The sequence below is a fragment of the Myodes glareolus genome, chromosome 9 (assembly GCF_982192425.1).
Source record: "Myodes glareolus chromosome 9, mMyoGla1.1, whole genome shotgun sequence".
Lineage (NCBI taxonomy): Eukaryota > Metazoa > Chordata > Mammalia > Rodentia > Cricetidae > Myodes > Myodes glareolus.
The window spans coordinates 91,376,429-91,399,513 of NC_142034.1; the positions used below are offsets into that span (position 1 = coordinate 91,376,429).

Here is a 23,085-nt window from a genome sequence, read left to right on the forward strand (position 1 = left end):
TTAGGTGCTGAAGAGATAACTCTGAGGACCTGGGTTTGATTTCCAGCACCTATGTGGGCTCTCACCATCTGTAACTCCAGTTCCAGAGGGCCCAGTGCTATTTTCTGGCCTCCATGGGCACTAGGTATCCACATGGTGCACAGACATACCTGTAGGCAAAATACCACACACACACACACACACACACACACACACACAAAAGAGAAAATAAGTTTTTGGATTTTTTTTTTGGCAGGGTTTTTCCAGACAGGGTTTCTCTGTGTAGTCCTAGCTATCCTGGAACTCATTCTGTAGTTCAAGCTAGCCTCGAACTCAGAGATCCACCTGCCTCTGCCTCCCAAAGTGCTGGGATTAAAGATGCACACCACAACACCCAGATTTATGGCTCTATTTTCAGAGGACATGATCCTATACTTAAAAGACGATGAAGACTTAAAGAGCCGGCAAGATGGCCCATCAGGTAAAGGCGGAATTCTTTCTTATAAAAATAAACTCTAGCTGGGCATGGTGGCGCACGCCTTTAATCCCAGCACTAAGGAGGCAGAGGCAGGCATGAGTTTGAGATCATCCTGGTCTACAGAGTGAGTCCCCCGGCCAACCAAAGCTATATAGTAAGACCCTGCCTCAAAAACAAACAAACAAACAAACAAACAAACAAAAAAGCACCGTCAGCAAAGCAGCAAGATACAAAACCAACATATAAAAATAATATGCATCAGTAATGAGTTTGTTGAGGAAAAATTGGTAGTGGGGGATGCCCCGTTCACAATAGCATCAAGAAAATAAAATACACTTGACACCACCCCACCCCCTTTCGCTTTCCCCCATGCCCTCTAGCTGAGCAGTGAACCCAGCTACTTGGGCTTTCTATGCAAATGGTCTTCCACTGAGCTGAACCTCCAACCCTCAGCTCACATTTCAAAGGGAATAAGAAACAGGTTCTGGAATCCAACATGAGTGGTCACGATCTGGCAGCACAGACTCAGGGTTCCCCTGCAGCACAGACTCAGGGTTCCCCTGCAGCACAGACTGAGGGTTCCCCCCCCCAACAGCTGCCAGCTGACACATGTTCCAGCCCCGGCTGGTCCTCTAGCTGTGACCCTGCTCAGCATACTGTGCAAAAGGATTTGAGAGAAGAGGTAATGGTTCTTCCTCCTGAGGATTTTGTACTCTTCGACCAACGCTGCGATTTCCTCTTCCCCCACCTCTGCAGTGCCAGGTCTGCTGTAGATGCCATACATAAGAGAATACGCAGCATTCACCTTTGAATAACAGCATAGCAATCCCACCTATGTTGAGGAATTCCCTCTCCTTTTAAGACTGAACAGTATTCTATTTTTAAAAAAATATTTACTATGTATACAATATTCTGTCTGTGTGTATGTCTGCAGGCTGGAAGAGGGCACCAGACCTCATTACAGATGGTTGTGAGCCACCATGTGGTTGCTGGGAATTGAACTCAGGACCTTTAGAAGAGCAGGCAATGCTCTTAACCACTGAGCCATCTCTCCAGCCTGAATAGTATTCTTTGTGTATCTAAACCACCTTCCCCATCCATCTGCTGATGGACACTTATGTTGGCTCCATTTCTTCCCTACTGTGAAAAGTTGTGATGAGCAGAGTGTGGACATCTCAGCGGGGCGGTGGTGGCGCATGTCTTTAATCCCAGCACTCAGGAGGCAGAGGCAGGCGGATCTCTGTGGGTTCGAGGTCAGTCTAGTCTACAAAGTGAATTCTAGGTCAGCCGGGACTATTACACAGAGATACCCTGTCTCGTAAAAAAAAAAAAAAAAAAAAAAAAAAAAAAAAGTGTGGAAAGTGTGGCAGACATCTCTTTGACAAACTGAGGTCAACTCTTTTGGGGAAACACCAAAGCTGTATTACTAGACTGAAGGTAGTCTTTTTGAAGCTGCTGAGGAGACCTTCTGGCTTCCACGTTTTGCCTTAAATTGGTGTCTGTCTGACCTGAGCCTGTTTTTTTTCTCTTCCACAATATAAAATCAATAATATCCATCAATAACGAATTAACCCTGTAGTCCTTAAATCACCATTTCCTGTCACAAGCCAGAGCGACTCCTTCCAACCACAGCCAGCTCGGATTTCCCACAAGGCACTTCGGTATCCTTGCTACAGTACTTAGGTGTGATGACGCCCACTTACCCTGGGCAGCAGAGTCCTGTTGCCTCCTGGCTAGTGTGCTTTGTTTCCAAAATCTCCCTCACCTAGAGTCCATTTCTTAGACAGCTCCACGTGGCTTAAGTAGTCCTTGGAGAGTAGGCTATGAAACGGGAAGCTGTGTGCAGATTCTGTTAAGGAACCGCTCCCGAGACTGGAAACTGAACAGGAGACGCCAGGGAGGGAGGGGAAGGCAGAGCGAGCAAGGGGATCAGAGCTGCAGCCTGATCCCACAGGGAGCTTTGGAGTGTCAACCACACCTCGGGGGTTTGTCCTGACTTGTTGCGAGGGAGCTGGTCTTTCATACTCCCACTGGGTCCCTGGTTAAGACCCATCCCAGGGTGGGCGGATGTTAGTTCCCAGACACTTTTACCTCCTGGTGCCTGGGGGCAAAGAAGCCTTGGTAGCCCCAAAGTAGAACTTTGAAGGGAGTCTCTGGTATGGGCTGCGAAGACAAAGGCAACAAAACTGGGTAGGGCAAACCACAAAAGGGGAACCCAAGCTGCCGTGGAGGGGGTTGGGACTCAGTGATCGGACTTGTGCACAAGGCCCTGGATTCAGTCTCCTGCTTGAGTCGGGGAGCCTGGAGGAGCACCCACAACTTCCTACCTTCCCTCCTTAGCTGTCTCTGTCTCCAGTTGTACGGAAGCCAAATGCAACCCAGTGAGTGGGGAGATGCAGGACCTGGATTGCTAACCTGATGGGCGGGGTACACTGTGGTGACCTGCATCCTGGAGACCTTCACAGCTTGGAGCCCATCCTTTGATCAGGCCTCGTGGTGTCCTGTGTTCCCAGTGGGCTATGCTCTCTGGGGTCAGGAGGAACTGAACGTGTTGGAAGAGCTCATTCTTCACTGACTTGGAACACAGCCTCTTCTGAGGTTGCTTACTGGAAAGGGGAGGGGCTATGGTTGCTTTACTATGTGCTTCCACGCAGGCGGGGCAGTCACACACCATCCGGCAGACTGATTACTTGCTCTGCCCAGTGGCTAGAAGGGGATTCAAGTGGTATATTTAGTTGAATATTGACCAGCCACTTTCCTTTATTTTTTGATTTTTCGAGACAGGGTTTCTCTGTTGTCACAGTCCTAATTGCCATGGAACTAGCTCCTATAGACCAGGCTGGCTTCAAACTCACAGAGATCTGCCTGCCTCTGCCTCCCAAGTGCTGGGATTAAAAGGCGTGCGCCACCACCGCCTGGCTCCCAGCCTTACTTTCTTCTTTTTCAAGGTTAATTTCATCATTTACGTGTGTGCATAGGGATGTGCACATGTGTGAGAGTGCCCACAGAAGCCAAAAGAGAGCACAGGATTCCCTGAAGCTGGAACTACAGGCAGTTGTGAGCTGCTTGATGTGAGTGCTGAATCAGTCTCAAGTCCCCTGAAACAGAGTAGCAAGTGCCTTTAGCCGGACCCTCTGATTGTCCTCACTGCTTGTGCTGGTCTGGATGACTTCATCTGCCATCATTGAGCAAGGAAGTTCTGTCTCCATGGTTACTAGATGTCTTTGTTAACCAGAACTGATGGACACCTGGGGTACCACAGAGCTGGGGTGTGGGGCCTCTGCAGGCGGCATTTGAGGCTCTGCTAAGAAGCCTGATTGCCTCAAGACCCTGCAGTCTTTCCCTTCCTTCTAGAATCTCAAGGCTCTATGAGTCAGTCTACTCCATGGTGCCTCAGTCCTTCTTGGCCTGTTATTTTTTTTAAATGATTTATTTATTTTTACTTTCTGTGCACTGGTATTTTGGGAGGGTGTCAGATCCCCTGGAGGTAGAGTTACCGGCAGTTGTAAGCTGCCATGTGGGTGCTGGGAAGTGAACCCAGGTCCTCTTGAAGAACCGCCAGTACTCTTAACCACTGAGCCATCTCTCCAGCCCCCTGGGCCTGTTCTTTCCCACTCTTCTTGCTGATCTTGGGGAAAAGCTGTCTTGACCTGGCATTTTTGTTTGACCCAAACTCTCTCTCCTTAGCCTCATGCTTTTAAGCCATTTATTCCAGCCAACCTTAGTGCATGTCGTTCCGGAATATACCAGTTTATCCTCCAGGAGAGCGTGGCTCTTCTGGCAGGTGTCCCTGATTCTCTGGGGCAGTGTCAGCCTGAACCAATGCTCTGCTCTCCCAGTCCTGTCTTCACGGGTGAGCTTGCTGAAGACAGTGCCCAGGCATTACTCATGCCTCTCTCCCCAGCACTGGGTACATTAAGAGGGGTCAATTAACACAGGATGATCTCATTTCCCCAGTCCTCCACATCCCTTAATGCACTGTGGTTTTTTTGCCAGTCTCCTGAATTCTTGGAACCTCACTTTTCTAGCCTTTAATGGTAAGTATGCCAGGTGCCTGCTCATTTGCATCTCCCCCTCCCCCGCCAGACAAGCAATGGATGATGTGTCCACACCACCAGCAGATGTCCAGAGGCCTGTGCAGCACCATGGTCGCAGCCTGCCCTCTGCTGGCCACAAGGTTTCCAGGGGGCAGTAGTAGCTCAGTCCTAAGCAGAAGGGGACTCTACATTCTTCTGTACCTTGTGAAATCCTTTGGTATTCCACAACAAGTACGAAGTCCTTCTCAAAATAATATTTGAAAATGTGCAACAATGAAGTACGTCAGCTATAAATGAAACTGATCATAATAGAAAACAGGTGTCAGCGATTTGGGGAAACCGTAGCTACACAGTTTATAAATGACCAGAGTAAGGCAACGTGTGCATATGCATAGTAAACCTGATCCCGCTGCACAGGCCTTGTCACTACAATTTAAAAATGAGGAAAAGGGTGCAGTGTGGAGTGTCCATGGTTTCCACCTTTAACCCCAGCACCGGGGAGGCAGAAGCAGGTGGGATCTTTGGGTTCGAGGCTTGTGGAGGCCCAAAAGTGTGAGCCTATTTCCACCTTGCCTGAAGGTCAGAGTTTCAGCTTGCTCAAAGCTGTTGCCGCTCCATCTGACCAAAGGTCAGGCAGAGAGCTGGAGCTTATTTCTGTTCCTTCAAGGTTATCGACTGTTTCTACCTCAAAGGTCCCACCTAGATCTCAGAGAGTTCTGCTCTCTCAAGGTTATTGCCAACAGGTATGGCTAATATCCAGACCTTGTATTACAGGTATTGAGAAGTAGGCCTGTTTTTACCTCAAACTAAAGTCTAAGGATCCATCCAGCTAAGTTCCCATTCCCTTGGGGAGATAACAATGAATTCCACCCAAGGAGTGCTTTGCCTACACAACGTTTTGGTCTAGGGCATGAGCGTTACTTGTCTTGTTCTAGCAACAGAATGCTTAACTAAGAATGTAGCCCATAATTTTCTTTTTGGTTTTGCGAGACAGGGTTTCTCTGTAGCTTTGAAGACTATCCTGGAACTAGCTCTTGTAGACCAGGCTGGCCTCAAACTCACAAAGGGCCGCCTGCCTCTGCCTCCCGAGTGCTGGGATTAAAGGTGTGAGCCACCACCGCCCATAATTTTCAACTGGCCTATTCATTTTTCTTGTATCGTGTTAATGCAGTTTTTTATATATATATATACATATATCTTACTCCTACCTTTTGGCGTTGGGGTAATTTTAAGGAAATGGAAATTAAATGTGAGTGAATTTCAGTATTCACTGGAACTCCCTCCCAATACCATCCTGTGTTTCTGTTTTACTGTTTTCACTAGCGTCTTCATTCTGTTTATTTATTTTTCTAATCCCCATGCCCCTACCCTGGTAAGTGGTGTACTTGTCAAAGCTGGTCTCCAATAGAGGCTAGCCTGGTCTACAGGGCAAATTCCAGGACAGCCAGGGCTAAACAATGAAATCCAATCTCAAAAAAAAAAAAAAAAGCAAACCAAAGAATGATACTGAATAGCCAGAGAGCATATATTTCTTTCCTCTCTCAACTTCAAACAGAAACTGTGAAGTGTGGCCCTCTCCCTGATGGAGGAGGATCTTGCTAGGCAAACCTGGGAAGCCCGCCTGCCGTCCCATTCCAACCAGAAAGAACAACAGTGTATGCAAATTACCTTGTTATTTTATTAGAAGCATATTTACATTTTTTTTTTGTTTGCAGAGGACAGTTTACAAAAATTTTACGTGACGGTTGGAAATGACATACACATTACATCTATCCTTCATGAGGGGAAATATAAGTTAGTTACATCTACTTAGCTAAAGACATCTCTGTCTGTCCCTATACAGAGAACATTAGCACAGGGCATGAGGAATACTGCATGGGCCTTGTCGGCAGCAGGCATTGCACATATGCCAAATGATAAGGCTGGGAGACTAGGCTAGACCCCACTCAAAAAGGCACAGTAGAGCAAACAGGGCTCAGGTGGCACTAAGTATGGAAGCAACAGTCGCACAAAGGACCAGGACAGTAAGAATGATAAGCCAGGAAATGATCAAAGACTACCTGATCCACAAAACTGGAATTTTGCCTAATAGAGCCACTGTCAAGTCCCCTGGACACCAAAAAAAAAAAAAAAAAAAAAAAGCAGATTGTAAACAATGACAGAAGCAGCCCCGCCCACTTCCATCTTCGGGTCCTGCAGGTGTGCAGTTTGTTTCTCAGTCACCCGTGCACCAGAGAGGACAAAGTCAACTGTTCCTCATGACCCGCCAGTGTGAGACCCGAAGGCAAGCTGATGCTCGCTACCCTGAGAACTACCACCCTCCTGGACTCTGTGAGTTCCTTTACCGCACCCGAGATCGGGGAGCCCTAAGACCTGTTTTCCTACCTTTCTAGCCCAGTCCCTCCTAGGCACCCAGTAGGCATCTGGGGAAACTTTCCAGGGAATTGCCTCAGCATCAGGCCAGGCAGCTGATGTAGAAATCCTGCTGAGGTCTGAGCCCCTCACCAGCCTCAGCGGCGGGGGCAGCAGCAGCAGCAGCATTGGGAAGTGGCTTATAAAAAAGAGTGTCTTCCTGAGGCAGCCAGCCATTTTATATCTGCTTTAATGGAGCACAGAGGCGTCAGAGTCAAGAAAGGTTTGTTTCAGCAGTGAACACAGGCTGGGTGGGACAGCTGCTTTTCTAGGTTGCGACACATGGTGGCCTGTGGGGATCAGCACCTCAGAAGGCCACCTGAGCCACCCCAAGGCCCAGAACCACGGAGGCTCAGTATCTTTGCTTCTGCACGTTCCTGGGAGCAGGAAGAATGTCTTCGGGAAGAACAAAGTGCAAGGGCTCAGGAGGCTTAGCTGAATGTATGGTGAGACTCCAGGCCGGGACCAGGGCAAAGGCTGAGAACCTTCCCAGGGTACCTGCAGACAAGCGGGCGAGGGTGAGATTGGCACGTGCTAGGCAGCAGAAGTTGGCTGTGGAGAGGTGTTTACTCCTGAACACAGGATCCTGGGTGCAGCCAAATGAGTTGCAAGCTGGCAGTACAGCCTGTGCCTTCCCTGGGCCCTGGTGCCAGCACACAGCATGTCCCCACCAGCTGCTCCACCTGCCATGCTCGGCGGCCCAGGATCAGGCTCAGGAGGCTGCAAGCAGGTTCCATAGGAAGCCAGGGCAGAGGCAGTCAGGGTGGTGTCAGGAGGCCAAGTTGCACACGCATGTATATGTGTGTGTGTGTGTGTGTGTGTGTGTGTATACGCGCACGCCCAGCAGGGTGAACATTTCTGGCCTCCCTTCCCCTATTCCTGGCCCCCACATACACAGCGCCTGGCATCAAGCACCAAGTGAGCTGGCTGAAGCAGGGGAATGAGGACACTCCCGAAAGCTGGCTGCTAGGGACTGAAATGGCTGTTAGGGATGCTTTTCAGACACTGGGAAAAAAAAAAAAAAAACCCACAAGGATTACAATAAGGATGAGTTCACGGTGACGTCATTGGTAGTACTTGTGCTCACAGACAGTAGAACTGGTGTTTTGGCAAACAGAAGGAGGCACACCCATCACACCTCCTCCCTGACCCCAAGAGCCCAAATCACTTCCAGGTGATGGGAATGTGAGTCTCGATGAAGTCATCCACCAGAAGCACCAGGGCGGCTGTGTGGGGCACTGCAGGCTGACGGGCTGGTTCGAGTAGGCACAGAAGCAAAGGAGGTCCTGAGTTCATAGAGGCTTGGAGGCCCCAGTGGTCCTGCTGCCACATCGCCCACCACAGCCCAGAGATGGGGGTATTAGGAAGAGTCCCCAGAGCTGTAGGGGAAGAACTTGCTGGCTCTATTGGGTGTGGTGGGTCCGGGTTCCGCCTCCTCACTTAGTTTGAAGAACATTTCCTGTTCCCGCTTCTTCTGGTTCAAATCCTCTTCCAGGGCCTGGGGAAGAGAGAGCAGATGGTACTCAGTGGGATGTCAATCGTTCCAACGGTAAACAGCACGACCTTTCTGGACAGCTCCCACCCAGGCTCCAGGGATGGGCAGAAGGTCTCTCCTTCCTCTCCCTGAGGTGAGCGCCCCCACTTCACCTCTTGCCAGGCACACAGGCCCAGCGTAAATCCTGAGGAAATGCTGGTAAAGGAGTCAGGGACACAGACAGGACTCTCCTGGCGGGGAAGAGAGCCGGATGAATAAAGAAAAACCAGGGGAGATGGCAGACTGACACCACATCCGTATCAGGACACTGTGTGCTGGGAAGACAGGCACCTCTGCCCCTCTGGGGGTATGATCCTAGAAATATGGGGCTAAGCTCCTCAGGCCAAGGGAGGCTTCTTTCCAGCCGGCAGGCAACACAGGAGCGTCCTTTGGTTACGTGCTCATTTATCCAGACAAACCAGATCCCACCAGAAAAGACTTCCCGAAGATGCTGAGACACAGCGCCAGTTCAGAAAGGAAGTGGAAGAGGCGGTGGAGAACATGGACCATCAGACAACTTGTCAGAGGAGAAACTGGATTTATGCAAAATCTATACTTAAAGGCTAGCAATTAAAAAAAAAAACCTGAAAAATCACCATATCGCCTCAATGTAATGTAATATGTTTGCAAACCACGTAGCCCAGGGGTCCAGCGTGTGGCCCGCAGTGAAGGGGTCACTAATAGTTCTCCTGCTGTGTAGGCACAGGGTCATCTAGTAGATCACCCAGTTTCAAAGCCAGGAAGAGTTGAGCATGCCCACTCCAAATGCCCAGGATGTTCCCCAATCTGACAACTTTGAAAGTGCTAGTTTGATGCTGCAGTGAAAAATCCACCTCTGACCTCACAGGGCAGGTGGCGCTCAAAACATGGGTCTGCCAAAGATACCTTGAGGTGCCGGGCGGTGGTAGCGCACACCTTTAATCGCAGCACTGCAGAGGTAGAGACAGGAGGATCTCTGTGAATTCAAGGCCAGCCTGATCTACAGAGTGAGTTCTAGGACAGGCTCCAAAGCTACAGAGAAACTCTGTCTCAAAAAAAAAAAAAAAAAAAAAAAAAAAACCAGGGGGCTGGAGAGATGGCTCAGTGGTTAAGAGCACTGACTGCTCTTGCAGAGGACCCGGGTTCAATTCCCAGCACCCACATGGCAGCTCACAACTGTCTGAAGATCCAGCTGCAGGGGATCTGACACCTTCACACCAATGCACATAAAATTAAAAAAAAAAGGTTAAATAAACCATAAAAAAAATTTAAAAAACAAAACAAAACAAAACAAAAAAACCAAAACAAAAACCAAACCAAAACAAAAAAAAAACCCTTCTAGCTGTGTGCAGAGACCCGGGAGACACCGCTGAGTTTCTCTAGACCGGGGTCTGTTAAGGTGTGAGCGTGGAATGTCAGCAGAGGCTCCTGTGCCTGAACACTCCACCCCCAGGCAGGTGGGGTGGCTGGTGAAGCCAGGGTCACGGGTGTGTGGGGAGGGTTGAGGGGTATAGTTCTGTTCTGCTTCCTGCCATCTGCCTCTGCTGTGACCAGCACCTCAACCTCCAGTGTAGCCAAAATAAACCTTCTGTCTGGTGTTCCACCACAAGACGAGAGAAGTAACTAAGAGGTCTTGTTCCCCAGACATCTCATTATACATATGCAAATATCCCAACCTTGGAGAAGGATCTGAAACCCCAAACCAAGCATCTGCTGGAGGGACTGAAGCCTGCAACTCAAGCCTCGCCTTCTGCCCACCACAAGCATTCCTAGGCAAAGCCTGCGAAGGCCACGGGCAGCGGCGTGTCTCCTGCTGTGCGCCAGACGGTAAACATTTAAACAAATTTTTTTTGAGAATGCCATACACGAATACTGTATTTACCTCATTTCTTCCAGCTCTCCCACGTATCCCCCACTACTTCCTCTCTAATCTGTGACCTCTTCTTCTTTGGCTACCATTATGAAGTATATACATGTAAACATGCATATATCCATATGTATATGGATACAGCCTAATGAGTCCATTTTCTGCTGCTCATTTGTATATGTGTTAGAAATGACTGCTTGGGGTTGGCTAACTTCGGGGGCTCACCCCTGGAGAAGACTGATGCTTCTCTCGGCAACCATTTAACTACCTCTAACTCTTCATCTCGAGTGAGGCCATGTGAGACTTCCCCCACCCATGCTGGACTGGCAACCTATATTGTCATTGTGCAGGCCCTGTTTCAGTGATATTGTTGAGCTTTCATGGGGGCAGTTTCCCTGCCTATATGGGAGACGCTCTGCTTCTCAGACCAGAGTTTCTGCTGCAAGGCAAAATCAGCCACGCAGAAGGTAAACGAATGGGTTGCTTTCTAATCAAACTTATTGACAAATGGGTAGTCGGGCAGACTTGGCCCACAGGCAGCAGTGTGCTAACACTAGCTTCTATAGACACATTTTAGAATGCAGATAATAGGTCTGCATTATACAGTCTAAAGAGGCAAACTGAGGAGGGAGAGCCGACGACTCTGAGGCTCCACTCTGTCCTCACAGTGACCCCAGCAAATCAGGAAGTCTGGCTCACTTGGAAGGAAGTCATCTGAATTCTTCTAAAAATATTCCGCAGGGTATGATATAAGGGGAGGACAGTGCTTGAGGCTGCGGACCACAAAGCAAAGGCACAGAGGACTATCACCTCTGGGTCACCGTGCCAGCAGCCACTCAGGCGGCTGTGACAGAACCCTGCCCCGAGGCAGTGCCACAGGCTGATGCAGGGCCAGCTCACCAAGCACGAGCCTGCAGTGCTTCCAGGAGCCCAAGCGACTATCTCAGGTCATGGGCAGCTGCTCTGAGAGACTTCTGCTCATTTTCAGGATGTGCCCAGAGCTGGACAGGCAGATGTATGTTCATTCTGTGAGGCAGAGCCAGCGGGAACACTGGATACCTGTGGGTTTAGTGTCACAAGTCCCAGCAGGCCACAGCCTGCCTCCGTCCAGGTACACAGTGGCTAAAAAAACCCTCAGGACATCAGGCCAAGTGGGGCACAAGGTCAAGGGTGGTTTAAGGTGGCTGTGCTTTGATACATGCTGTGGGCGAATGGCCGCTAAAGGGTCTTACGATCTCATCTCTACCATGACTGCACCGAGGCCTGCAATGACTATGCTAGTCACTCGTCATTTCTGCAACAAAATACCTGTCAAGAGCAATTAAGGGAAGACTGTTTTGGTTCATAGTCTGAGGGTCCAGCCCATCGTGGGGAGGTAAGATGGCAGGAGCGGGAGGCACCTGGTCACACTGCTCCAGCGCAGTGAGGATTCTGTCAAAATGTCAATGAACTAGGATGGGTTCCTTTTCTACAGTTAAGGGCCCAGTCCAGCCTGACTCCAGCCTGCGAGACCCTGGAGATGCCTGGGAGAGACCCCCAACTTTGGAACCCCATTACTACAGACTTTGGTAAAAATTGTGACTTAAGCTGCTAAGTAGACGGCGGTTTGCTTTGGTGCTGGGGATGAACACAGAGCATCGAGCACGTGCTAGGCAGGCGCTCTCCCCTCGAGCTGCACACTAGCCCAAGCACACTGATTTAAACATCAGGAAACCAATTCAGAAAGTAAACTAGCTGGTGCTGGCCTTTGATCTCACGGACCGACTTCCCAGGAGAAACTCCCCACAAACAGGGCCTCCAGCCTGGCAACATGACTGAGCACTGCTCACGACAGATCCTCTGCTTCCACTGGGCGGGGTCCTCTGCCTCAGGTGTATATGGACCAGCGCCTGAGGAGGCTGCTATCCCAGGTACGGAGGGCTACCAGTGTTTAGCACAGCAGACAGTGGGTCCTGTCTGTCAGGGAGGCTTCAGATGTCCAAGGCACCCACCAGCCCAATTCGGTACCTTCTTGCGTGGCCGCAGCTTGTCCCTCCATTCCTTCAGGCTCTGGTTATGGCTCTCATCCAGGGCCTTCAACTTCTGGGTTTCATGTTCTACCAACAGGTGACACTTTTCATTCTGGAATAGGCAGAAAAGGGGTGAAAGTAAGGAGGGAGAAGCCGGGGGAACCAGACCGCCTGCACCCTCAAGGGCACCACAACTACCACGGGCTTATTACCCTTTGCCATTATCCACGACTCTTCATGTGGTAATACAGTTGCAACAATCTGCAATAAGCAATGCCTAGAGGACTATTCCAAAACACAAATGGTAATAGTTTTTAGTGGGTAAATTTACAGAAAATTTGCAACTTTCTTATGCGTGTGTGTGTCTGTGTGTGTGTGTGTGTGTGTGTGTGTGAGAGAGAGAGAGAGAAAGAGAGAGAGAGAGAGATGTGGAAGGTGATGTATGCTGTGAATATGTTTTATTGTCATTTGTTAATAAAGATGCTGCTTTAGGTTAATGGCTTAACAGAGTAAAACCAGGCTGAAAGAGAGATATAGAGAGAGTAGGTGGAGCTGGGCAGTGGTGGTGCATGCCTTTAATCCCAGCACTCAGGAGGCAGAGGCAGGTGAGTTTGAGTCCAGCCTGGTCTACAAGGACAGGCTCCAAAGCTACAGAGAAACCCTGTCTAAAAAAAGAGAGAGAGAGAGAGAGAGAGAGAGAGAGAGAGAGAGTAGGTGGAGTCAGACAGACATGCCAGGACCTTGGTGGTAGGCCACAAGCCTCATGGTAGAATATAAAAACTAAATTAATTTAATTTAGTTAAATTATTTAAGATATAAGTTAATTTAAGACATAAGAGTTAGCCAGAAATACGCTTAAGCTATTGGCCAAACAGTATTGCAAATAATACAGTTTCTAAATGATTATTTCGGGGGCTGGAGAGATGGCTCAGTGGTTAAGAGCACTGACTGCTCTTCCAGAGGTCCTGAGTTCAATTCCCAGCAACCACATGGTGGCTCACAACCATCTGTAATGAGATCTGGTGCCCTCTTCTGGCCTACAGGTAGGCTACTGCATAAATAAATAAATAAATAAATCTAAATGATTATTTCCAGTTAGAACAGCAGGGAACGAACGAGAGGCCTCGAACTCCGCACACGTGTATGTGGGGGGGCATGTAGGCCATGGTGTATATGTGTCACCAAAGAACAACTGTGGAGTCACGTTTCACTTCTCCCCTTTGCATGGTTCTGGGGATCAAACTGAGACTGTTAGGCCTGTGTGCAAGTGCTCTGGTCACTGAGCCATCCCGCCTACCCTTCTGTGGATTGTCTAAATTGTCTGTTTTTTTGCAGCCTGTCCTGGAACTACTTTGTAGACCAGGATGGCCTTGAACTCACAGAGATCTACCTGCCTATACTTCCCAAGTGCTGGGATTAAAGGCATATGTCACCACTGCCCGGCTGTGGTGTTTTTTAAACATAAAAACATCTGTGTTTTTTAAAATAGTTTTGGGCTAGTGAGATGACTCAGTGGGCAAAACACCGTCGACTTGGCGACCTGAGTTTGGTCCCCAGAACCCACTCTGGAAGGATGACAGAACTGGCTCCTAAAAGTCCTCTGAACCGCACGTATGCCAGGGCGTGCCCACACTCACACACATACATTTGTACATAATAAGGAAATAAATAAACAGCAGCCTGCAACTCCTGGTCTGAGGCCACCCTCCTGCCGACGTCTTTCAAGTGGCAGGACTGGGGGTATGTGCTGCTGCAGGTGCAAGTGCATGCCGCTGCAGGTACGTGCTGCTGCAGGTGCATACCGCTGCAGGTGTGTACCACTGCAGGTACGTGCCGCTGCAGGTGTATGCCACTGTATCTAGCTACAATATTTTTTTTTATGGCAACCCAAGCAGGCTAAATCTGTGTGTATAATTACTTACTTACAGAAATTATATGTATAAATGTGCATTGTGTCTAGTCACATATCATATGACATATGTAACTAATATATAATAATATCTCTTGTCTTGTGTCATTTTCTGAGGAGAGATCTCTGGCAAGGAACAAGGCTGAGGCTAGCCCCATCTCCACGGCACACTCTGAGGTAAGTCATCTGCTTCATAAATTTTATCTGAAATCTGGTAGACAGGAGTGAGGTCCCCACTGGCTCCCTGCAGGGACTCAGTCTAAGGAAGGACAAGGCCTTTATCCCCACACAAGGGCCCTTCAGGCTGGGGCAGGAGAGACCCTCAGAAGGGTTTTATTTTGAGCCTCAAGCTGAAAGCTTCTGGGAGTTTACAAAGTGGTCTAATCAGAAATACTCAGAACAGCACTGTGTTGCTGTGACCGACTGTGTGAGGCATGTCAATTTACGTGGGTCTCTCAGTCAACATTCACATAATGTCTTGAGAGAAGAATGCAAGTGCTTAACTAATGCCCACGCGGAAGAGACCCTGCCTGGCAACCTCCAATGCTGGCCATTTCTCGGGAGTCTCCCTGCCTCTCCACTAATTTCCACCTGAGCCCAAGGGCCTGAGCCACTTCCTGAAAGCCATAGAGGATGGAGGACTCATCTGTCAAGAACAACAATGCCTGGCTCAGCCACAAGGGGGCCCCAAGTATCAGATCCTGGACTGGGCCTTCAGATGTTCTGCTGTTGAAATCCAGACAACTGGTCTGCCAAGTTCTGATGGACAAACACCTCCTGCTAGCTGATATCCCTAACGCCTGGGGCCAAACGAGGAGTAGGGACACCCAAAGCCAGGATTCCTGCACAAGCAAAGGAACCACACGGCAGCTCAGGCCCCGGAGTGTGAGGCGCTTTCAGCTTCATCACACACCAATCCTGCCATACTGGAGTCATCGCCTCCACCCTATGGCTATTTTAGAGGAGGCGCGTCTGCGAGGGTCGCACAACTTATCCAGCGTAGCACACATGGAGCAGCATGGCAGGCTGGAATCGGCGCACCTGGGCCTGCCTGACAGGATGTGGCCCTGCTGTGGAGCCCTTGGCCTCTGAGCACTGGCTGCCTTGGGGAAGCCGAGGCACAGGGCTGATTACCTGCAGCTGCTGCAGCTCGCTCATGTTGCTCTCACACTGGGCCACCATGTCCCGCATCTGGTTCTCATGTTTCTGCTGCTGCTGCAGCCTCTCCGCCTTCTGCCTCTTCTCCTCCTGCTGGGAGAACTGCAGAGAGAGGAGGCTCCCGTGGGTGCTCGCCCCGGGTGGCTGGGTGGGGGCTTGGCCAGCCTCTGCCTGAGTCAGTGAGGCTGCTCCCAGGGACTGGGCAGCAACGCTCAGAACCCAGTCTACCTCAGGTTATGCTCTCACTATTGAAACTCCTGTCCGGAGTGGAGACCCAGCCTCTGGCCCCATACTGGTAGGGACCAGACAAGGTGAGGTGACATGTGCTAGGACAGTATACACAGAAATCTCAGGGGCCTACGTCACATAGAAGACGTAAGAGGGTCTTGGGTGAGAACAGAGAACACCATGAGCATAAAAGCTGGGACTGGAGAGATGGCTCAGCGGTTAAGAGCATTGGCTGCTCTTCCAGAGGACCCAGGTCCAATTCCCAGCACCCACGTGGCAGCTCACAACTGCCTGTAACTCCAGTTCCAGGGAATTTGACACCCTCACAGACATGCGTGCAAAACACCAATGCACATATAATAAAAATAAATATTAAAAAAAAAAGTGTGGAATCATGAAAGGGACCCGTACACGACAACTGTCAAATGCAGATCTGTCTGTCCACCAGGGGAGGAGACTCCTGGGCTACTGAAGCTCCCAGGCCCTGACCGACTTACACATCCCCTCCCAGGACCCTGTCCTTCCATGGCCTTACCAGGTCTTACTGGGTCCCTCCGTGACCACTCCCCACAGCCTACCGGGTGCAGCCCCCACCTGCTTGATCTTCTCGCGCTGCTCGGAGGCACTGCCTGCGCCATTGATGTGCAGGCTCTTCTTGTACATGGCCATGCGTGTCTTGCCGTCGCTCCTCTGGATCTTGGGGAGCCGCGCCTTCTCCTGCTGCTGTCTGATTTTCAGCTGCTCCATCATACGCTGGTTGTAGCGCTGCATCTGCTCCCGCTCCTAGAGGGACACCAGGCAGAGGTCAGGGGAGCGCTAGGCACAGAGGGTGCTTCGGAGCCAAAGGTCAGCTCCACACAGGAGCCAGGGCATCAGAACAGCACAGCTGACAGCTCATGTCGACGGTTCAACATTATCTGTTCTTTAAAATTCTTTCTTTTTACATTTACTTATTTTATTGGCCAGGAGCGGGTTAAGCATGAGCATGGCCCTCAGAAGACAAGTTTTTCCGCTATGAAGGTTCTGGGAATTGAACTCAGGTCATCAGGCTTGGTGGCCAGCTCCCTTATCCACGAAGTCATTTCACCAGCCCTGGTTTTTCTGTTGTTGTTGCTGTTGTTCTTTTAACATTACGGCGTCCCCGACTACTGATGGTTTGACCCACAGTTTTCGGACTTGGCAATGGCGTAAAAACAGTGTGACTCAGCTGAGCCCAATTTTGAATTTTCCTTGGGCAAACAAAATCTAGTTCAGTATTCTGGATACCAGGCAGTGGCAGTGAAGCCATAGCTCTGGTTACTCACATGTCCCTGAGGGGGCACACCCTGCACTGGGCGCCCGGAGGGCAGGCAGCCAAGGGACATTTGTACTGTTATCTTCAACTGAGGATGGGTGTTGGGGATAGAAACCCTCTACAAGTCAATAAGCATCACCCTCTCTGTTCTTTCTCTTTTTAGGGGAGTGGGGGTAGGGCATAGTTTCAAGCAGCCCAGAACTGGTTTTGAACTGACAGAGCCCAGCATTGAGGCGTTGGGGTGAGCAGAGGAGCCGTCTGCATCATCTGCGGCCCTCACACGACTTCCTTGATTTCTGCCCCTGGAGCAGGGCACCCAGGAGACGGTCACGGAAGCCCCTCCCTCCCGGGTGCCGTGATGGAGCTGCCCCGCCTCCCAGCCCGGCCTCACCTTCTCGTGCTTGCGCAGCAGGTCATGCCGCTGCAGGAAGTACTGGTCCTTAAGCTGCTGCTTCACCAGCTGGTGCCGCTCCTGCAACTGGTGCTCCTCCATCTCCCACAGGGCTGCCTCACGCTCTGCGGAGGACACGCCACCCACAAGGTAAGGAGTGGACGGGGCCAGAGACCGGACACATCTCCCGCCCCCTCCTCACTCCCAGTGAGGCTCCTGCTGGGACTGATGACCAACCCGGTGTCGGTCTCAGAGGAATGGGCACCTAGGCTACCTCATTAAACCACACTGGCTGACCTGAGTGGAGCGGAGGAAACTAAGAGATGACGACCCTCCTCCCCGCCCCCGCAGCCTGGGAGCTGAGAAGCTGCCGCAGGTCAGCAGGCAGGGGGCAGCTGGAGCTGGGATGGGGACAGAGGCCACAGCTTCCTCCTCTACCAAAGGGCACAAGCAAACCCTGAAGAGGAAATGCTCTTCAACGACACTGTTAAGGAAAATCTACATTAACGCCCCTTCTTTTCTGACGAGAAGGGCTCTGATGGGGCACCTGTGTGGAGGTGATGCGGGTGAGACCATCCCGTGAGGAAGCAGGTCCTCGGAGGGCACTGATCTGCTGGGTCCTTGGGCTTCCTTGCCTTTCTGTTGCTTCTAAGCCATTTGGGCTTGGAATTCACTTGGAGTAGCGTCAAGAGATCAAGACGCATAGGAGCTCTCCCCAGGGCGGTTCCCTCACTATACATTAGGCTCATGGTGGGAGCTATCTTACAGGCAAGGACAGCATGAGGTCAGGGGTGAACACTGACTAGCACACAGTGGGGCAAGCGGCAGTCACACAAGCTGCTGCTTCTGTGTGCTGTGGTAATGGCTATCCATGCCTCCTTCCTGACTTCCCAGGGGCCAGGGGTGGGAGGGCTGCCTCTACTTCCATCATCTCGAGTGACTCTGGGCCCCACCTCTGAGGAGCTCCTGCTTCTTGCTGAGGCACTCTCGTTCTTTGTCACAGATCTCATGCCTGTTTTCTATGGTGAGCTTCTTCATGGCCAGCTCCAGGTCCTCCTTCTGCTTGGCTACAAAGTCTCGGTCCTGAGGGAAGGACAATGAGGCTTGGGTAACTTAGCGCACGCTCTCTCTCGCTGTGAAGATGAGGGCCTGTCTGCCTCTCTCACCAGCTTTGGTTTGTTTATTTAAACTGTTTATTTCATGTGTTTGAGTGCTGACTGGCACGTGTGTGTATGTACCACACGTGCCTGCAGAGGCCAGAAGAGGACCCCGAGTCTCTGGAATTGGAGTTACAGGTGTCCGCAAGCTGCACAACATGTGTGCTGGGAACCTAACCCAGATCTCCTGCAAAAGCAGAAAATGCTCTCTGCTGAGTCATCTCTCCAGTCCCTAGCCCTGTGTTTAAAAAAGTTATCTGCTCATAATAATTGTGAAGATGTGGGCTGGAGAGATGGCTCAGAGGTTAAGAGCACTGACTGTTCTTCCAGAGGTCCTGAGTTCAATTCTCAGCAACCACATGGTGGCTCACAACCATCTATGATGAGATCTGGCGCCCTCTTCCGGCCTGCAGGCATACATGCAGACAGAATATTGTATACATAATAAATAAATGAAATCTTTAAAAAATTACATGGATGCAGTGTGCTGCTTGAGGACGTGTGTGCCTATGTACTGAGAAGTTTGGGGGAATTTATATGTCCAACACCTCAGATATTTATCATTTCTTTGTGTAAAACATTGAAGACCCTCTTCTCACTGTACTGAAAATACATTATTATTGGGTAGGATCATCCTTTCCTGTGCTACTACTGAACACAAAAACCCATTTCTTTAGGCCAGGTGGTGGTGACGCATGCCTTTAATCCCAGCACTCGGGAGGCAGAGGCAGGTGGATCTCTGTGAGTTTGAGTCCAGCCTGGTCTACAAGAGCTAGTTCCAGGACAGGCTCCAAAGCTACAGAGAAACCCTGTCTTGAAAAACAAAAAACAAAACAAAAATTTCTTCATTTGCCTAGAAAGAGACAGGTTGTGAGGGACACTGAAAAGACTGGAAATCTGGAGTCAGGTCAAGTACTAGACTTTGCCCCACTGCCCTCAACTCTGCAGCATCACCTTTCTGGGCTTTGATTCTTCTGCAAATGGAACACCAAAGAGGTTCTACCCCAGGGTACCACAAACGCTTGACCAGATCATACGTCAAGCATCTGTGAACATGAGCTACGACTGCCTGCACCCAGGGCTCAGGAGGCAGAATGTTCAAAGATCCCACAGTGGAGAAAACAGGAGCATTCCAGCAAGAGGTGAGAGGCTGGACCGAGGGTGGGGTCAAGCTGGGAGGGGCCGGGAGGGCCAGGCAGCAGCAGGCACAGTGAGGAAGGCCTCAGCTCATGGGCAAAGGGAGAGGGTTTCAAGGCACAGAGCTGAGGGGAAAAGGGTGACAGGGTCAGCTTTGGATTTCGTATCGACAATACCTGCTGGTGCAAGAGAAAGAAGCACAGGGAAGCAAGAGGAAGCAGGTTGCTGGGAGCTGGGAGAGCTGCAACAACGGTGGGGACCCAGCAACACTGCCAGATTCACAGGTCCAAAGATGGGAGAAATATGGACGGACGGATGGATGGATGGATGGGTGGGTGGGTGGGTGGGTGGAAATATGTGCTTGTGTGTGTGTGATGTATATCTGTGGTGTATGTTTAGTATATATGTGCTATAGGGATTTGCATTGGTGTGGTATTGGTTTACTGATACAAATTTAAGGTCAATTTTGTTATACTGTGTATATGTATTTCTGATCATTATTAAGGGATTGTGTTTGTCCAGCACATTTAAAAATGTAATGTATAATTAAGAAATACAGGTTAATAGATAGTCATCCATGAGAGTCAAGCTTGTAGTCATGTTAGTTGGGTTTTCTAGATAGACAGATATGTATTTCATATTGATAGGCATTCTTCAAAGCTTTCAAAGACAATGCACTTCCTGTTACTTAGGTAATATTATATACTTCTGGAGTCTTTGATAGAGTTGAAGAATAGATAGTTATTTTTATAGTTTTCCTTAGTTATGATAAAAGATAAAGTAGATATAAATATTGTTTTGTTAAAGATTTATTTATTTATTATATACCCACATGCATGCTTACATGCCAGAAGAAGGCACCAGATCTCATTACAGATGGTTGTGAGCCACCATGTGGTTGCTGGGAATTGAACTCAGAACCTCTGGAAGAACAGACAGTGCTCTTAACCACTGAGCCATCTCTCCGGCCCAGATATAAATATTGTAACTGTAATTCTTGCTGTTTTATGTAATTCTACTGTATTAAAGTTAAAACCTTCCTTTTTATTTAAACAGAAAAGGGGAGATGATGTGGGATTCCCTTCTGTATGCTGTGAATACCATTAGTTAATAAAGGACTGCTTTGAGCCTATAGCAGAGCAGGGCAGAAAGAGCTAGGCAGGGAAAATTTAAGTGAATGTGGAGAGAAAGAAGGGCAGAGTCAAAGAGAAGCCACGTAGCCCTGCCAGAAATAAACACTGGAACTTTAGCCAGTAAGCCACAGTCACGTGATGATACATAGATTAATAGAAATGGGTTAAATTAATATGTATGAGTTAGCCAATAAGAAGCTACAGCTAATGGGCCAAGCAGTGATTTAACTAATACACTTTCTGTGTGATTATTCCGAGGCTAAGCAACCGGGAACCAACAAGTGGCCTCCTCCTACATATATGTATATTATAATATGGTATGTGTTAGGATGTGTGTGTTGTATGTTCATATAATATATTACATGTGTGGGGAGTGTGTGTCGTGTGTGTGTGTGTGTGTGTGTGTGTGTGTGTGTGTGTGTATACCAAGCTTCAGGAGGTGATGGAGAAGTGGAGGGAAAGGATGGGACAGGAACAACAAAAGTTCTGGCCCCAAAACAGGACAGGGACAAGTTCCTCCTCAGGACATAATAACAGAGTTAGGTCTGGGAGATGAAGATTTGGATGTCCTTTAGACATCAAGTAGGCAGGTGACTGATCTTGGTTGACAGGAGATGTGACATATAAATAATTTGCAGTAAGGTAGGCAGGACTAAGGTGCAGGTTGCATTGGCCAGAGATGACAGGGCCCACTCTTGGGGTGTGAGGGTGATCAGGGAGGATCAAGGGGCCAATGAATGATGGGTAAGATTTAGGCATTCAAAACAGGAGAAGGATATTGAAGCAGCAGGCCTGGGAAGGTTAAGGGGGGTACGATTTGGGTCACTGCTTCATGACTGTGGCTAAGTGACCAAGCCTGGGGACTCACGAGTAGCTGCTTCTTCTGTGAGTGTTCTTCCATCTTCTGCTTCATGCTCTCTTTCCGCTGCTGCCGGGGCAGTTTCTCAACCTCATTCTTCACCTGTAGCAGACATGGTAGAGGTCACCTTACACTAGGACCTTCCCATAATGGACACACTGCAGGCATGGCAGAGGTCACCTTATACCAGGGCCCTTCCTATTCCGGACCTTCTGCAGGCATGACAGAGGACACCTTACATGAGGGCCCTTCCTATTCCGGACCTTCTGCAGGCATGACAGAGGACACCTTACACGAGGGCCCTTCCTATTCTGGACCTTCTGCAGGCATGGCAGAAGACACCTTACACCAGGGCCCTTCCTATTCTGGAGCACTGTGAGTTTTGGTCGCTCTTGCCCATGAAGTATCTATTTCACAGAAACGCTGTCAATACCTAAGGTCTGCTTCTGTGGGAGCCCTGTCCCTCTGCTGAGATGCTGTAGTCCCTAAGGTGCAGGTGGTAGACTCCCTCCAGCCTTAAGGAGCCTCTAGACTGGCACAGGATCCAACACTGTCAATCTGATCAACGCTATCAATCTGAACAATATTGACAATCTGAACAACACTGTCAATCTGACACAACACCATCTGACACAACACTGTCTGTCAATCTGATCAACACTGTCAACCTGAACAGCACTGTCACACAACAGTCCACCCACCCAGAACACAGAATGACAACCTTTTCAAGCATGTATGGAATATTTACTAACAGTTCTAAACCATAGAAAGAATCTTAAACTTTTAAAAATTTCATAGCAAAATTGTAAGCAGCCCATGGGTCAAGTTGAAGAGTATATTAGAAAAAAATCTGAGTCAGGTCATGGTGGTGCACGCCTTTTATCCCAGCATTCAGGAGGCAGAGGCAGGTGGATCTCTGTGAGTTCGAGGCCAGCCTGGTCTACAAGAGCTAGCTCCAGGACAAGCTCCAAAGCTACAGAGAAACCTTGTCTGGAAAAACCAAAAAAAAAAAAAAGAGAGAAAGAAAAGAAAGAAAGAAAATAGAAAATGTGGCCCATCCAAGATTCTGAGATGAAGTTAGTGCATAGAGGAAAATTTCAAGCATTAATCCTCAGAAAAAGAAGGAAGTCTCCAGTCATTTACCTAAGCTTCCACAGTAATTTTACAGCAATGAAAGCAATTTAAATCTAAACCAGAAATCAATTAACAATGAAAACAGAAAAACAACAGTGAAAATTAGGGCTGAGTAGTGGAGAGTGGATGTCTGATATACACATGGGTCTTAGGTCTCACCCTTCAGAATCACAAAATTAAAAAGAGATTATAGAAAAAAATGAATATCAATGAAACAAAGAGCTGCCTCCTTGAAGAGGCCAGTAGAATTGGTTAAGTCTTTTGCTCAGGTCAGTGGAGAGAAAGGAAGAATGGTGCGGGAGAATTATCTATATTCTGTCAATCATGTATTTTAATAAAACGCTGATTGGCCAGGCAGGCAGTATAGGCGGGAAAGCCAGACAGGAAGTA

At 49.2% G+C, this 23,085-nt stretch overlaps 1 protein-coding gene across 2 annotated transcripts in view; it reads right to left on the reverse strand.

The window, feature by feature from the left end:
• Window positions 1-6,152: 6,152 nt before the first annotated feature.
• Window positions 6,153-23,085, reverse strand: part of Stk10 (serine/threonine kinase 10) — a 102,624-nt gene continuing 85,691 nt past the window's right edge. For both annotated transcript variants that reach the window (XM_085694839.2, XM_048436035.3), the window contains exons 13-19: window positions 21,571-21,663; window positions 18,229-18,358; window positions 17,276-17,400; window positions 16,185-16,373; window positions 15,339-15,464; window positions 12,294-12,407; window positions 6,153-8,404 (exon numbers count right to left, since the gene is read on the reverse strand). In XM_085694839.2, coding sequence (XP_085550965.1) covers window positions 8,267-8,404; window positions 12,294-12,407; window positions 15,339-15,464; window positions 16,185-16,373; window positions 17,276-17,400; window positions 18,229-18,358; window positions 21,571-21,663 — 915 coding nt within the window. In that variant the 3' untranslated portion in view covers window positions 6,153-8,266. The remainder of the gene's footprint in view (window positions 8,405-12,293; window positions 12,408-15,338; window positions 15,465-16,184; window positions 16,374-17,275; window positions 17,401-18,228; window positions 18,359-21,570; window positions 21,664-23,085) is intronic.